Source organism: Tiliqua scincoides, chromosome 2 (genome assembly GCF_035046505.1).
Source record: "Tiliqua scincoides isolate rTilSci1 chromosome 2, rTilSci1.hap2, whole genome shotgun sequence".
Classification (NCBI taxonomy): domain Eukaryota; kingdom Metazoa; phylum Chordata; class Lepidosauria; order Squamata; family Scincidae; genus Tiliqua; species Tiliqua scincoides.
The window spans coordinates 209457582-209470940 of NC_089822.1; the positions used below are offsets into that span (position 1 = coordinate 209457582).

At 44.1% G+C, this 13359-nt stretch overlaps 1 protein-coding gene across 1 annotated transcript in view; it reads right to left on the bottom strand.

Annotated features, from left to right (window-relative positions):
* Positions 1–478: 478 nt before the first annotated feature.
* Positions 479–13359, bottom strand: part of NT5DC2 (5'-nucleotidase domain containing 2) — a 37366-nt gene continuing 24485 nt past the window's right edge. Inside the window, exons 10-14 of the mRNA XM_066614006.1 lie at positions 11970–12051; positions 9383–9469; positions 3439–3579; positions 2351–2415; positions 479–1916 (exon numbers count right to left, since the gene is read on the bottom strand). Coding sequence (XP_066470103.1) covers positions 1655–1916; positions 2351–2415; positions 3439–3579; positions 9383–9469; positions 11970–12051 — 637 coding nt within the window. The 3' untranslated portion in view covers positions 479–1654. The remainder of the gene's footprint in view (positions 1917–2350; positions 2416–3438; positions 3580–9382; positions 9470–11969; positions 12052–13359) is intronic.

Below are 13359 nucleotides of genomic sequence, written 5' to 3' on the forward strand. Positions count from 1 at the left end.
TCTCCCAGCCACCAATCTTCTGTAATTGCTGGGCCTTACAGCTATCTTGCCTTCAAATTCACCATCAGAACTGCTTCATAAGACCATAGTGGAACAACTGCTTCAATTTTAAGATGACCCAATTTAAAAAAAAAAAAAAGGTTTTGCACGAGAACCCCTTATAGTCCTTTAAGCAGTAATCCTTCATGCATCTTTAAAAGCTGCATGCTGTAGGAAGCCTATTATTTAAGTTTAATCCTGCATGTAAATAAATACATTCAGAATTGAGTAGTTAATTTCCTTCAGTGTAGGCCAGTGATATCTAAAGTGGAGACTGCTGCATGTTGGTAAACCACTCCCCAGCACGGACAGCACTTTACTGTTCTGTCTTGGGACCTTTCTTCAGTGCCGCAGATGGCTCCCACCCTTCATGCTGGCTGGCCACACATGCCCAGAAAACTGAGCACAAAGGCAGCTGGGGCAAGAGACCCTGAAAGTGTTAAGCGAGTGCAAAAGGTCAGGGGCACTCTGCAGCACAAATGAGAGGCTTCCCTGTGGAATGGTAAGTGCCATTCATGTGGGGGAAGGATTTGGCAGGGCACCATCTGACCCACAGGCCAGAGTCTGGAGAGCCCTGGTGTAGATTAAAGGCTTGAGTGTGGACACAGTCAAAGAACATATTGATATACGTTACAGTCAGGAACATAAAAATGTGTGAGGGGGCTGGAGGATGGATTGTGCCCTCTGTTGGTATCAGTCAGGTTAAAAAGTAAAAATGGGTTTTTAGATGTTTTTCAAACACAGTGTTTTTCAATAAAGTCAGTTCATACATTTCACTATGAGTAAGCAAGAGTGAAAGTAATGAAGTGACCTGTGCACATGTGAACAGGAGCTACAGGGTCCCAGAAATGCATGCTGCCTAATGAAATTTCTAGTTTTGGCCAGTAGCCAGAAATAATCAAGATGAAGGCTCCAACATCACATAGAAGGATCAAGGTCTCCTTAACCAATGAGTTTTAGATATACAGATTCTGTGTCCCGTGTGGTAGTTTGTTCCTTTATCACCTTTGATTTTTAAAAACACAACTTAGCCCCTTCAGATTTATAATGCAATTAAGTATTTATCAGGTCCACTGTAACTCAGTAACAACTGTCTCAATTATTCTTACAACAGCAATTCTAATGCACCATGTGGCTGATCTAAGAAAACTGGTACTGGATATTAAACAAGATGGCCCTGTCCATTAATGAGTGAACAAACATGTCTTGTGTCTGGGCATAAGGCCAAATAGGGCTGGGTAGCACAGATAAGTTCTAAAAACACCTGTTACTCATATGTATGGTTCCCAAAAACCTGAAGCTCAGATGTGAACATTTTAGCTGAATCTCCATGCGGAACACACTACTTTATGGAGACAGAAGTAGGACACTCTCAAAAGAAATCTTCCTAACCCAGTCTTGGTTATTCCTTATCAGTGCTACATTTATAGAGGGTCTAATTTGTACTTGATCATTCATTCTTCTCAGGTGTCTTCTATTAGGATGGTGCAAGATACAAAGATGGTCAGGGAGTAACCAGGTAGCAATGCGCTGAGTCATCAGGTCATTCATACACAACAAATCTACCACCGCAGCATTTTAAAACACAAAATGCACATACATGTTCTACCTCCGTTCATCGGATATGCACCATTTCCTCCAAGAACGGAGTTTTCATGCAACCAGTACAGAGCTGATCCATCCAGAGGGGAGCTTCATGCTGTAAAGGGGTTCGCCGTGGGTAAAAGGTGAAGTTCACGTCATAGTTCAGCAAGCAGCTGATGGATGCCATATAGATGTCAGAGAAGCGGATCAGTCTTCGAGAAAAATAGGTTGGGTTGTGGAAGGTTCGGAAGATGCTTCCAAACTGGGGGTTAAACAGGTTTTTTGTAAGTGATCTGAAAGGAAACAGAATTGGGCATTATACAAGGCCAAACAGAACACTTGAAAAAGACAGCTTGAATTCAGAAGTTCGATGTTGTGTTTGTATAGAATGTGCAGCCATTTCTAAAGGGAAGCACCAACATCCAGTTTTGTCCTTCTGTCTCAGCCTTTCAAGGGGTCGAAGATTTCCAGGGCAAGAAGAAAAATGATGACACCATTTGCCTGGCAGTGCCATTAATCCCTAAGAAAATCAACTGCACTCTTCTAAAAGGGGACAAACCCTGGCCAGTTTAAAGGAAGAGCTTTGATGGGGAGATTTCCATAAATATGCGAACATTTTGCCAATCACAGCTAGATGCAATGTAAATAATGCAATTCTTGAATATGGGGGGAGATGCAATTCTTGAATATGGGGGGAACTCAGTGAATAAGAAATGGCAGAAGTCACCTGATTTCTTGGCGTTCTTTCATCCATTCTAGTAGCACTTGCTTTGATTCTGCATCTTGATACATCTAAAAATATTTTAACATGTCAATATGATTTATTTTAAATACATTCTAAAAAGTATTCTATCAGCATGAATAGACATTCTGACACATGTTTATATAATATGTAGTTTTGTATCTCTAAACCAGTGTTTCTCAAAACTGTGGGTCGGGACCCACTAGGTGGGTTGCGAGCCAATTTCAGGTGGGTCCCCATTCATTTCCATATTTTATTTTTAATATATTAGACTTGATGCTACCATAGTATGTGACTTCATCTGGGGAAATGTTATAAACCTGTACTTTTGACAAGCCACTATGCATATTCTTCTAACAATGATAGTAAATGGGACTGACTCTTAGGTAAGTATGGGTAGGATCGCATTGTGAAAAATGTTCTTGCTTAATGATGTCACTTCTGGTCATGACATCACTTCTGGTGGGTCCTGATAGATTCTCATTCTAAAAAGTGGGTCCCGGTGCTAAATTGTGAGAACCACTACTCTAAACCAGGGGTACCCAAACCCCGGCCTGGGGGCCATTTGCGGCCCTCAGGGACTCCCAATCTGGCCCGCGGTGAGCCCCCAGTCTCTAATGAGTCTCTGGCCCTCCGGAGATTTGCTGGAGCCCATGCTGGGTGACTGTTCGACCTCTCACGTGAGCTGTGCAACAAGGGCTGCTTGCTGTTTGACATCTGCAATGCAGTAGCAGCAGCAAAGGAAACACCTGCCTTGCTTTGTGCAAGGTCTTTTATAGGCCTTGAGCTCTTGCAAGACCATTCATTCATTCATGTAAGTTCTATCTCTAATATATTCATTTATATAAATTTATTCAAATTTTATTCCTGGCCCCTGCTACAGTGTCAGAGAGATGATGTGGCCCTCCTGCCAAAAAGTTTGGACAGCCCTGCTCTAAACCATAATCACATAAGATCCCTGTTACCATGTAGTCCATTAGCAAATGGGTTATGAACCACCTCAAATGATACTTCTGAAAGGCAAAATAAAATAAAAATACTCTAACATACAATCACTGCCTGGTCTATTTTACCTGCATTCTCTCCAGAAGTCCTGTAAGAGCCTGCTGCCAAGTCAAGGAGTGCATGTATTGTTCTGTATTAATGATCCGGATTTCTGTTTCCAGTTCCGGAACAATAGCTCCTGTTCTCCAACCGTGACGTAGCATGAGATCCTAAACATCAAAGTGGGGAAGGCAACAAAGTGATTTACCAGGATAGGACACTGTGATGCAATCTTGCAAATAAACCCATGAAAGTTACAAACTAGCCCAGCAGGCCTTGCAGAACAATGTCAATTGATTGATGAAGAAAAACTATTCTAATCCAAGCTACAAAAACGTCCCTACCTACTCACCTAACAGGCAATTTTTTGCTGCCAAAGCTCCTCCTGACCGAGGAGTTAAGTCAGATAGAGGTTAAAGGAGAAGATGTTTCAGAACTCATTGATAAATTAAAGATCAATAAGTCACTGGGCCCTGATGGCATCCACCCAAGAGTTATTAAGGAATTGAAGAATGAAGTTGCTGATCTCTTGACTAAGATATGCAACTTGTCCCTCAAAACGGCCACGGTGCCAGAAGATTGGAGGATAGCAAATGTCACGCCTATCTTTAAAAAGGAAAAGAGGGGGGACCCGGGAAACTATAGGCTTCAGGGACCCGGAAACTATACCGGGTAAGATGGTGGAATGCCTCATCAAAGATAGGATCTCAAAACACATAGATGAACAGGCCTTGCTGAGGGAGAATCAGCATGGCTTCTGTAAGGGTAAGTCTTGCCTCACAAACCTTATAGAATTCTTTGAAAAGGTCAACAGGCATGTGGATGCGGGAGAACCCGTGGACATTATATATCTGGACTTTCAGAAGGCGTTCAACACGGTCCCTCACCAAAGGCTACTGAAAAAACTCCACAGTCAAGGAACTAGAGGACAGGTCCTCTCATGGATTGAGAACTGGTTGGAGGCCAGGAAGCAGAAAGTGGGTGTCAATGGGCAATTTTCACAATGGAGAGAGGTGAAAAGCAGTGTGCCCCAAGGATCTGTCCTAGGACCGGTGCTTTTCAACCTCTTCATAAATGACCTGGAAACAGGGGTGAGCAGTGAGGTTGCAAAGTTTGCATACGACACTAAACTTGTCCGAGTGGTGAAGACCAGAAGTGATTGTGAGGAGCTCCAGAAGGATCTCTCCAGACTGGCAGAATGGGCAGCAAAATGGCAGATGCACTTCAATGTCAGTAAGTGTAAGGTCATGCACATTGGGGCAAAAAGTCAAAACTTTACATATAGGCTGATGGGTTCTGAGCTGTCTGTGACAGATCAGGAGAGAGATCTTGGGGTGGTGGTGGACAAGTCAATGAAAGTGTCGACCCAATGTGCGGCGGCAGTGAAGAAGGCCAATTCTATGCTTGGGATCATTAGGAAGGGTATTGAGAACAAAACGGCTAGTATTATAATGCCGTTGTACAAATCTATGGTAAGGCCACACCTGGAGTATTGCGTCCAGTTCTGGTCGCCGCATCTCAAAAAAGACATAGTGGAAATGGAAAAGGTGCAAAAGAGAGCGACTAAGATGATTACGGGGCTGGGGCACCTTCCTTATGAGGAAAGGCTACGGCGTTTGGGCCTCTTCAGCCTAGAAAAGAGATGCCTGAGGGGGGACATGATTGAGACATACAAAATTATGCAGGGGATGGACAGAGTTGATACGGAGATGCTCTTTACACTCTCACATAACACCAGATCCAGGGGACATCCACTAAAATTGAGTGTTGGGAGAGTTAGAACAGACAAGAGAAAATATTTCTTTACTCAGCGTGTGGTTGGTCTGTGGAACTCCTTGCCACAGGATGTGGTGATGGCGACTGGCCTGGACACCTTTAAAAGGGGATTGGACAAGTTTCTGGAGGAAAAATCCATTACACAATCCACAAGCCATGATGGTCATGTGCAACCCCCTGGTTTGAATGCCAGGTGCTATCTCAGAATGCCAGGTGCAAGGGAGGGCACCAGGATGCAGGTCTCTTGTTATCTGGTGTGCTTCCTGGGGCATTTGGTGGGCCGCTGTGAGATACAGGAAGCTGGACTAGATGGGCCTATGGTCTGATCCAGTGGGGCTGTTCTTATGTTCTTATGAGCAGGCAAGTGGCTATTTTAAGAGCCTGCTGTGATGCAACTAGTTTTGAAAAACAGTCACTGGCTTGATATCAATCAAGATCCAGAGAATGATCACATGGAAAGGTTGGGCTCTGCTGCAGTCTGGGAAGGTTCAGTCACCCTCCATTCTGGGAACTCAACAGCCTTCTTACTTAGACAAAATTTCTTTTTTTAAAAAAGGTGGATGTTGGATTGCGTCTGCAGTAGATGCTTCACCAAATGTTTCTACATGATTCCAGCCTCCCTGACAAGGGCTCCACTTTATTGCAAAGTTAACATCATATTAAGGAGGTGTTCCTTAGCCACAATCCTCCTTGTAACATCTGGACAGATTTTATAAAGGAACATTTGTCTCCACCCCTTTCCACAATGCCAAGCTGGGATGTCTATTCACTTGCAGGTCATGCCCCGACAAGCCGCTTCAAGTAGCCAACAAACACAGCAAAGATGTTTTTTTTTCTTTTTTAATTAAAATAAACAAACAAATTCTCAGCCTCAAGGCAGCTTTCAATGGTCAGATAAGATACACATTGTGAAAAAGCCAAAGTGACAGTTATGGCAACAATGTACCCAAATAAAGACCATCTAAACCAGGGATGTCAAATTTTCATACTGTGATTTCATACAGAGGGCCAAAGTCAGCATTCATGGTGCCTGCTGAGGGGCGGAAGTGACATCATTAAGCAGAAAGTGACATTAAGCAGATGGTCAGAAATGAGCACTTTGTTTTCACATAGAAACTCAGTAGATACAAATGACAGAAGAGAAAATGTGCCAATCGTGTTCACGATATAAGCGAGCCCATTTATCAAACAGGGAGAGCCCAATTATAACAGGACCACATAAATTGCTTCTGGGGACCACATCTGGCCCATGGGCCTTATGTTTAATACCCCTGATCTAAACAAATGCACAGTATCATGCATAAATTTCATAAAACAACAGCAAGTTTCAAAGTCACAGCCTTAAGAACAAATACAAATCAATACACAAACCATCTACCTGAATGTAAAGTACATCAGGGCCCAATCCTATACAGTGCACACTGGCTCACCACTGGCGTGCACTGACCAAACATGTCATAAGGCACATATAAGAATATAAGAGCCCCACTGGATCAGCCCAAAGGCACATCTAGTGCAGCTTCCTGTATCTCACTGTGGCCCACCAAATGCCCCAGGGAGCACACAAGACAACAGGCACAACCTGCATCTTGGTGCCCTCCCCTGGCAATCAGAGGCAGCCTGCCTCTAAAACCAGGAGCATGCACATACCTACTATGACTTGTAACCTGTAATAAACTTCTCCTCCAGAAATTTGTCCAATCCTCTCTTGAAGGCATCCAGGCAAGATGCCATAACTACTTCTTGTGGCAAGAGTTCTACAAACCAACCACATGCTGAGTAAAGAAATGTTTTCTTCTGTCTGTCCTAACTCTCCCAATACTCAGCTTTTGTGGATGTCCCCTCGTTCTGGTGTTATGCAAGAGGGAAAAGAGTGTCTCTTTTGTGGCTGATAGCACCAGTGGAGTGCCAGTGCTAGCCCAGCGCTAGCTGGTGCTGGGCTAGCACCGGAGCTCTGCTGCTCGGCGGTCTTGTAGACTGTTGGGCAGTGAAGAGGTAGGTGGGGGTGGGGGAAGATGTTGGGAGGAGGTGTTCCAGGGTGGGAGGAGGCAGGCAGGGGGCAGGGAGGAGGTGTGCCAGGGGGAGGGAGTGAACCTGGAGGGAGGTGGGACTGGTGGAGTCCTGAGTCTCCATTTTGGGACACCAGCCCAACATGGAGGCTCAAAATTCTAAACTGACCCTCAAGTCAACATAGAATTGAGTAGCCCCACTGTGGGGCTACTCGGCGTACCCAGGAAAAGGGGAGACCAAAGCCCCCTTCTTCAGAGGAAACATTTTCGGCACTGCTGCAGCCCTGCGCACCAGAAGCGCAGGATTGGGCTGCCCATCTGCAGCGTCTGGCTAGACCTATTCAGATCTGCCTACAAGAATAAGGATTAAGCCTGTTGCTCCCTAAGTGTATATTATATGCACGTTCAAATTAACTTAGTGGAACTTACCTTCATTTAAACATGCATAGGACTGAGTGGCATATTGGTGTGGTAGGTGACTGCTACTAGGCTGACACACACAAGGGGCCTTCTCCAAAGCACTGCGAATAATGTGCTGCTAACAGGGGCTTTACGGTTCTCCCAATAGTTCTGCCTCCTCCCTAGTCCGGAAGCCTTCTAACATGGAACCCCACAGAGATGCAAGGGCTGCTTCCAGAAGTGATTGTGAGGAGCTCCAGAAGGATCTCTCCAGACTGGCAGAATGGGCAGCAAAATGGCAGATGCGCTTCAATGTCAGTAAGTGTAAAGTCATGCACATTGGGGCAAAAAATCAAAACTTTAGATATAGGCTGATGGGTTCTGAGCTGTCTGTGACAGATCAGGAGAGAGATCTTGGGGTGGTGGTGGACAGGTCGATGAAAGTGTCGACCCAATGTGCGGCGGCAGTGAAGAAGGCCAATTCAATGCTTGGGATCATTAGGAAGGGTATTGAGAACAAAAACGGCTAGTATTATAATGCCGTTGTACAAATCTATGGTAAGGCCACACCTGGAGTATTGTGTCCAGTTCTGGTCGCCGCATCTCAAAAAAGACATAGTGGAAATGGAAAAGGTGCAAAAGAGAGCGACTAAGATGATTACGGGGCTGGGGCACCTTCCTTATGAGGAAAGGCTACGGCGTTTGGGCCTCTTCAGCCTAGAAAAGAGACGCTTGAGGGGGGACATGATTGAGACATACAAAATTATGCAGGGAATGGACAGAGTGGATAGGGAGATGCTCTTTACACTCTCACATAATACCAGAACCAGGGGACATCCACTAAAATTGAGTGTTGGGCGGGTTAGGACAGACAAAAGAAAATATTTCTTTACTCAGCGTGTGGTCGGTCTGTGGAACTCCTTGCCACAGGATGTGGTGCTGGCGTCTAGCCTAGATGCCTTTAAAAGGGGATTGGACAAGTTTCTGGAAGAAAAATCCATTATGGGGTACAAGCCATGATGTGTATGCGCAACCTCCTGATTTTAGGAATGGGTTAAGTCAGAATGCCAGATGTAGGGGAGGGCACCAGGATGAGGTCTCTTGTTATCTGGTGTGCTCCCTGGGGCATTTGGTGGGCCGCTGTGAGATACAGGAAGCTGGACTAGATGGGCCTATGGCCTGATCCAGTGGGGCTGTTCTTATGTTCTTATGTTCTTAAGGAAAATCACATCTCTCCAGTGTGTGTGCATTTCTCCACTCACAAACACAGGGGGGAGAGAAGAAAAACTGTATCCTGTCCAAAGAATGAGGGGGAAACTGATAAGTCAAAGGAGTCTAGCAATTTGCAAAGCCTATTCTAAAAAGACTTAATATGTATTTACAAAAGCAATTTAAAAACATGCCATTAAAGAAAAAACACAAAGTTGAATTCATACTTGTTATTCTTAAATTCTATTCTGCACTGGAATGTGGGTTTAAATTTGGAAAGATGCCCAACACAGCCATCCACGGGAAAATGTCTGATCCTTTGCAGCAAGTGTTATATCAAGGGGACCATATTGGCTTGAGTCTAAATCAGATTGAAGGGAATCTGCCATTGAATAGGATGTGATCATACTGCAGATTCCAGAATGAAAATTATAGAACTTGGATGTTTTCCATAAATGTATCTTACAGACATACAACAACCAGAAGAAATGAAGCTCTCCTTCAAATTCTGACAGCATGCACAGAATGAGGCAGGCAGCAGTGAGGGAGTAGAAGCAGAAATGGACACTGAAATACTTACCGCAAGATCACTGTATAAATGATCACCAAAGTAAAGGACCTTGGACCCACGCCAACCTGTCAGCCGCAGAAAATCAAACAGATTGCCCTAAATGTGGGATGAACAAAAGAATGTGAGAATAAACCAAAATACCTCCTTTCTTTCCGCAAGGAAAAACATTGCCTGCCGGTTTGAAAAGGTCAAAAGAAATAAATATCTCCGGACTTTGATTTTTCTACAGAGCTAAGGCAACAAAGGAGAAATATTTGTTCATAATAAGCTGCTTATATAAAATTTCCATGGCTAGAAGCTTAAGGAGTTCTCATGGGAACTTTGTCAAATTTGAAACCAGACTATAATCACATTATTTATACAAGCTCATACGTTACACTTGGCTTGGATCAAGACCAAAAACCACTGTGAGATTTACAGAACAACCCAACTGCAAGGAATCATGGAGGATATTGTTCTTACTTCATTTACCCTCAGTACAGCCTTGCAAAAATATGCGACTGCCATTCCCATTTTACAGCTGAAGAAATGCAAAATGCCTTCTGCCAAGGCACTTTCCCCTCTCTTTTCAAGCACAAAAGGAAGTCACCTCACTTCTCTAATCCTGGTTTAGAAAGCACAAGAAAATGGGATTTGCTGTGATGTCTGAGGTCAGCAATTCCCAGCTTGCTCTAACCAGACTTTACAAACTGGCAGGACACGAAACTGGGATTCATTTCAAATCCCAGTTTGTTCTGAACCAGAACCAGAAGTTTAAAGTTCCCTCCTCTCACAAGTGAATGGAGGCAGGGAGTGAGCAAGACTCATGAGCATCTTAGGGTTCCTGCCCAGCTCTTAATGCTGGACCATTGTTGTAGTTCTCATAGTTTGGGATAGCATCTCTGGTAGTGCAAAGAGCTACTTCTGAGAAGGGAAGGCTGAGAAGCCTTTCTGCAGACAGGGACCTTGCTGTAAAACAACATTCAAAGCACCTATGCTTGGCATGGAAAGGTCAGAAATATAGTGCCATTCTCACAAAAACAAATTCTAATCTAACATCCTGAACACGCTCAAATTCAAGCAGAATAAATAAAACTTTGCTCAAAAGGAAGTCAGAAAATGTTCCCAACATAAGGTCAGAGCAGTGGCGTAGCTGGAGGGGGTGGAGCACTCAGGCTGGCAGGGAGCCTCAGCAAGGCAGGCAAGCGGCCTCTCCCTTTGGAACCTTTCCCATACGGCTCCATTTTGCTCCCCCCACCAGGAATGGCTCCTAAGGGAGGGGCTGCTTGCCCGCCTCGCTGAGGCTCCCTGCCAGCCTGAGTGCTCCAACCCCCTCCAGCTACGCCACCAGGTCACAGAAAGAAAAACTTCACTGGGAACTGAATGTTAAACACACACACAGTCAATTTCTTCTCACTGCAATCATGTCAACAGTAGAAAGTTAATTCTGAAATTGGGAAGATTTTAACATGCTGACCTCCAAGTCAGGCTGTTCTAATCTGGAAGCAGCTGGGACTACCTAATTGGACTGGGAGCCAAAATGATTAGACAACTGGGAATCTTCGGCACATGCTGCACGTCACCCAGATTCCAAAGACTCTCCACTCTTTCCAGCCTCATTCCCACAGCATTCCTTTAGCAAACTCTGAAGGCATTTATTCATATTTCGCCTGTTTTACACATTTGGATGACATTGGATACTACAATTCTAGGCCAATTGGACCATCAACTCTTTGATGAAAACATGACAACGTTGGAGCTTCCTAGTCTCAGAGCAAGGCTCTGCAACAGTTCTGTGTTCTTATTTATTTGCAAACTACAGGAAATGAATTATTAACATGATTTTCATGAGTATCATCCACTGAGCAGTCCTACTGTATCTCAGCTGTCCAATTTATCACTTTTTCTAGACCTCAATAACTCCCAATCTGAAGACCACATCAAGACTCAGGGGCAGAATCAGAGATCAGGCAGGCTGGACTGTGGCTGAAGACTGTAGCCCTAGAAGCTGCCAAATGCAGCATGAATCACCTAACTAAGCAACTCTATCTCTACCTTATTCCCCCACCCTCTTCCCACCTCCCTGTAATGCCTCCTATCTGCACTTGGACCAGTGGCAGTCCTGATGCTTATCCCGCCAGGGTTGCTCCCCATTTGCCCCCCCCAAATCTGAAATAATTGCGGTGACATCATCACCACAATTACTTCTGCACCACATCCTCCTTTCCCCTTTTGAAAAGGGGGGGGAGAGGAAGGAGGTGGCCCATGCACCGCTGCCAAGTGGGCAAAAGGCTCTAATGAAGCCTGAAGCAGTATCTGCCTCCTCTGAAATCACAGAAGGAGAGTGCCGCTTCTGACTGGCTACCTGGCCATTCTGAGGAGCACCCACTTTCCCTCCTTTTTTTTTTTAAAGGGGAGAAGAGGAGGGCAGCGCTCAGACGCGGTCATAAACTGAGCCAACAGTGGTTGTAGGAGCGCTCCTCTCTTTAAAGGGAAGAGGAGGGCAGCCCTCAGATTGGTGTGGAGACACAATGTCAGTGGCTGTGGGTGGCTGAGCATTTTTCAAAATGCCTTAAACACAGACATGAAGTAACGAGATACTGCCAAATATTTTTACCTGTTTGTAGATCTTTCCTTTTTCCAGTTTGCTAATTTTGTCCCAATGAAGTGACCCTTTCTCATCCATTTTTCTGAAAGGTCTACAAAAAAGTTTTTTAAAAAGTTTTTAAAAGTTATAAAAATAAGATCTAAAATATAGGCAATGGTCTCACACAGCTACCAAGTTAAATATCCACGGACATAATAGGATGCCCCAAAGCATATTTAATAGATTTATGCCAATTTCCATACAATGAAAAATATGCAGCTCCAGAAAATTCAATTACCTATACAGGTCCAGCCTATTTATACATGGATTTTTTATACACAGATTTGACTCAACATGAATGGCCCCTGCAAATGAGAAGGAATGTGCTGCTCCCCGGAGAAGGGGGAAATGTACCCCTTTAAAATCAGTTTAAAAAACTGAACAGTCCTTTAACAACAGCCTCCTTAATGAGAGAGAGAGGGGGCAGCTGGCTGACAAGCCATCAATCCTCCTCTCTCCAGCGGCCCCTCCCTTCCCCCAGAGCACGTGAAAGAAAGGTGATCACTTTGGATTGGTGAAGGGAGGGGCTGAGTGAAGTGCCTTTGTAAGCTCTTGGAGGACGCTGATTGATGGAATGTCTTCTTAATGACTCTTATCTTATTTTTAGATTGTGAGCCCTTTTGGGACAGGGAGCCATTAGTTATTTGATTTTTTTTTCTGTAAACCGCTTTGTGAACTTTTTGTTGAAAAGTGGTATATAAATACTGTTAATAATAATAATTATTACTATTATTATCTTGCATCACAAAGGTCAGCAAGGCTGTTTTTAAATCACCTGAGCAAAGAAACTTTGTTTTTAAAATTGATTTGCTATAGTGCACTTTTTGCGAATAATGAGACTCAACCTGTACTTTGCAGCCTTGGTGAAATCACCACCTCTCAACCTATTCTTGTAAGATTGGTGGGAGTTTAAAACACTGCTGTGATCTCCTTGGATAAAAAGGAGTGTGAATCAAATCCATTGAAAAAAATGCTAAGGTAAGTTTATGAATGAAAACAAGTACCGAGATACAATAAGAGAGAGGTTCCCAAAGCAATTTAAATAGAGGGAGAACTCCTACTTTAAACAATAGTCAGCTGGAGGCTTTTGTGGCACATCGCCTCAGTGCCATAAAGGAATGGATAACTGGATCAAAACCCTACACGTGTAGCAAAATAGTAGAACTATGGTGGGATCCCCCCCCCCCGCCAAGATTTCCAACTATTTGGCTGCAAAAAGCAGGAGTTATCTCAAGTCCTCCCTTGCTAACAGAATATACGAGCGGGAAGAAGAATGGGTCTGAGACATTGTTCTCATATTGACTATGGCTTTCATGGCACCCACTTTCAAGTACCGTTTTTCTTTCAATTTCTTGGGCAT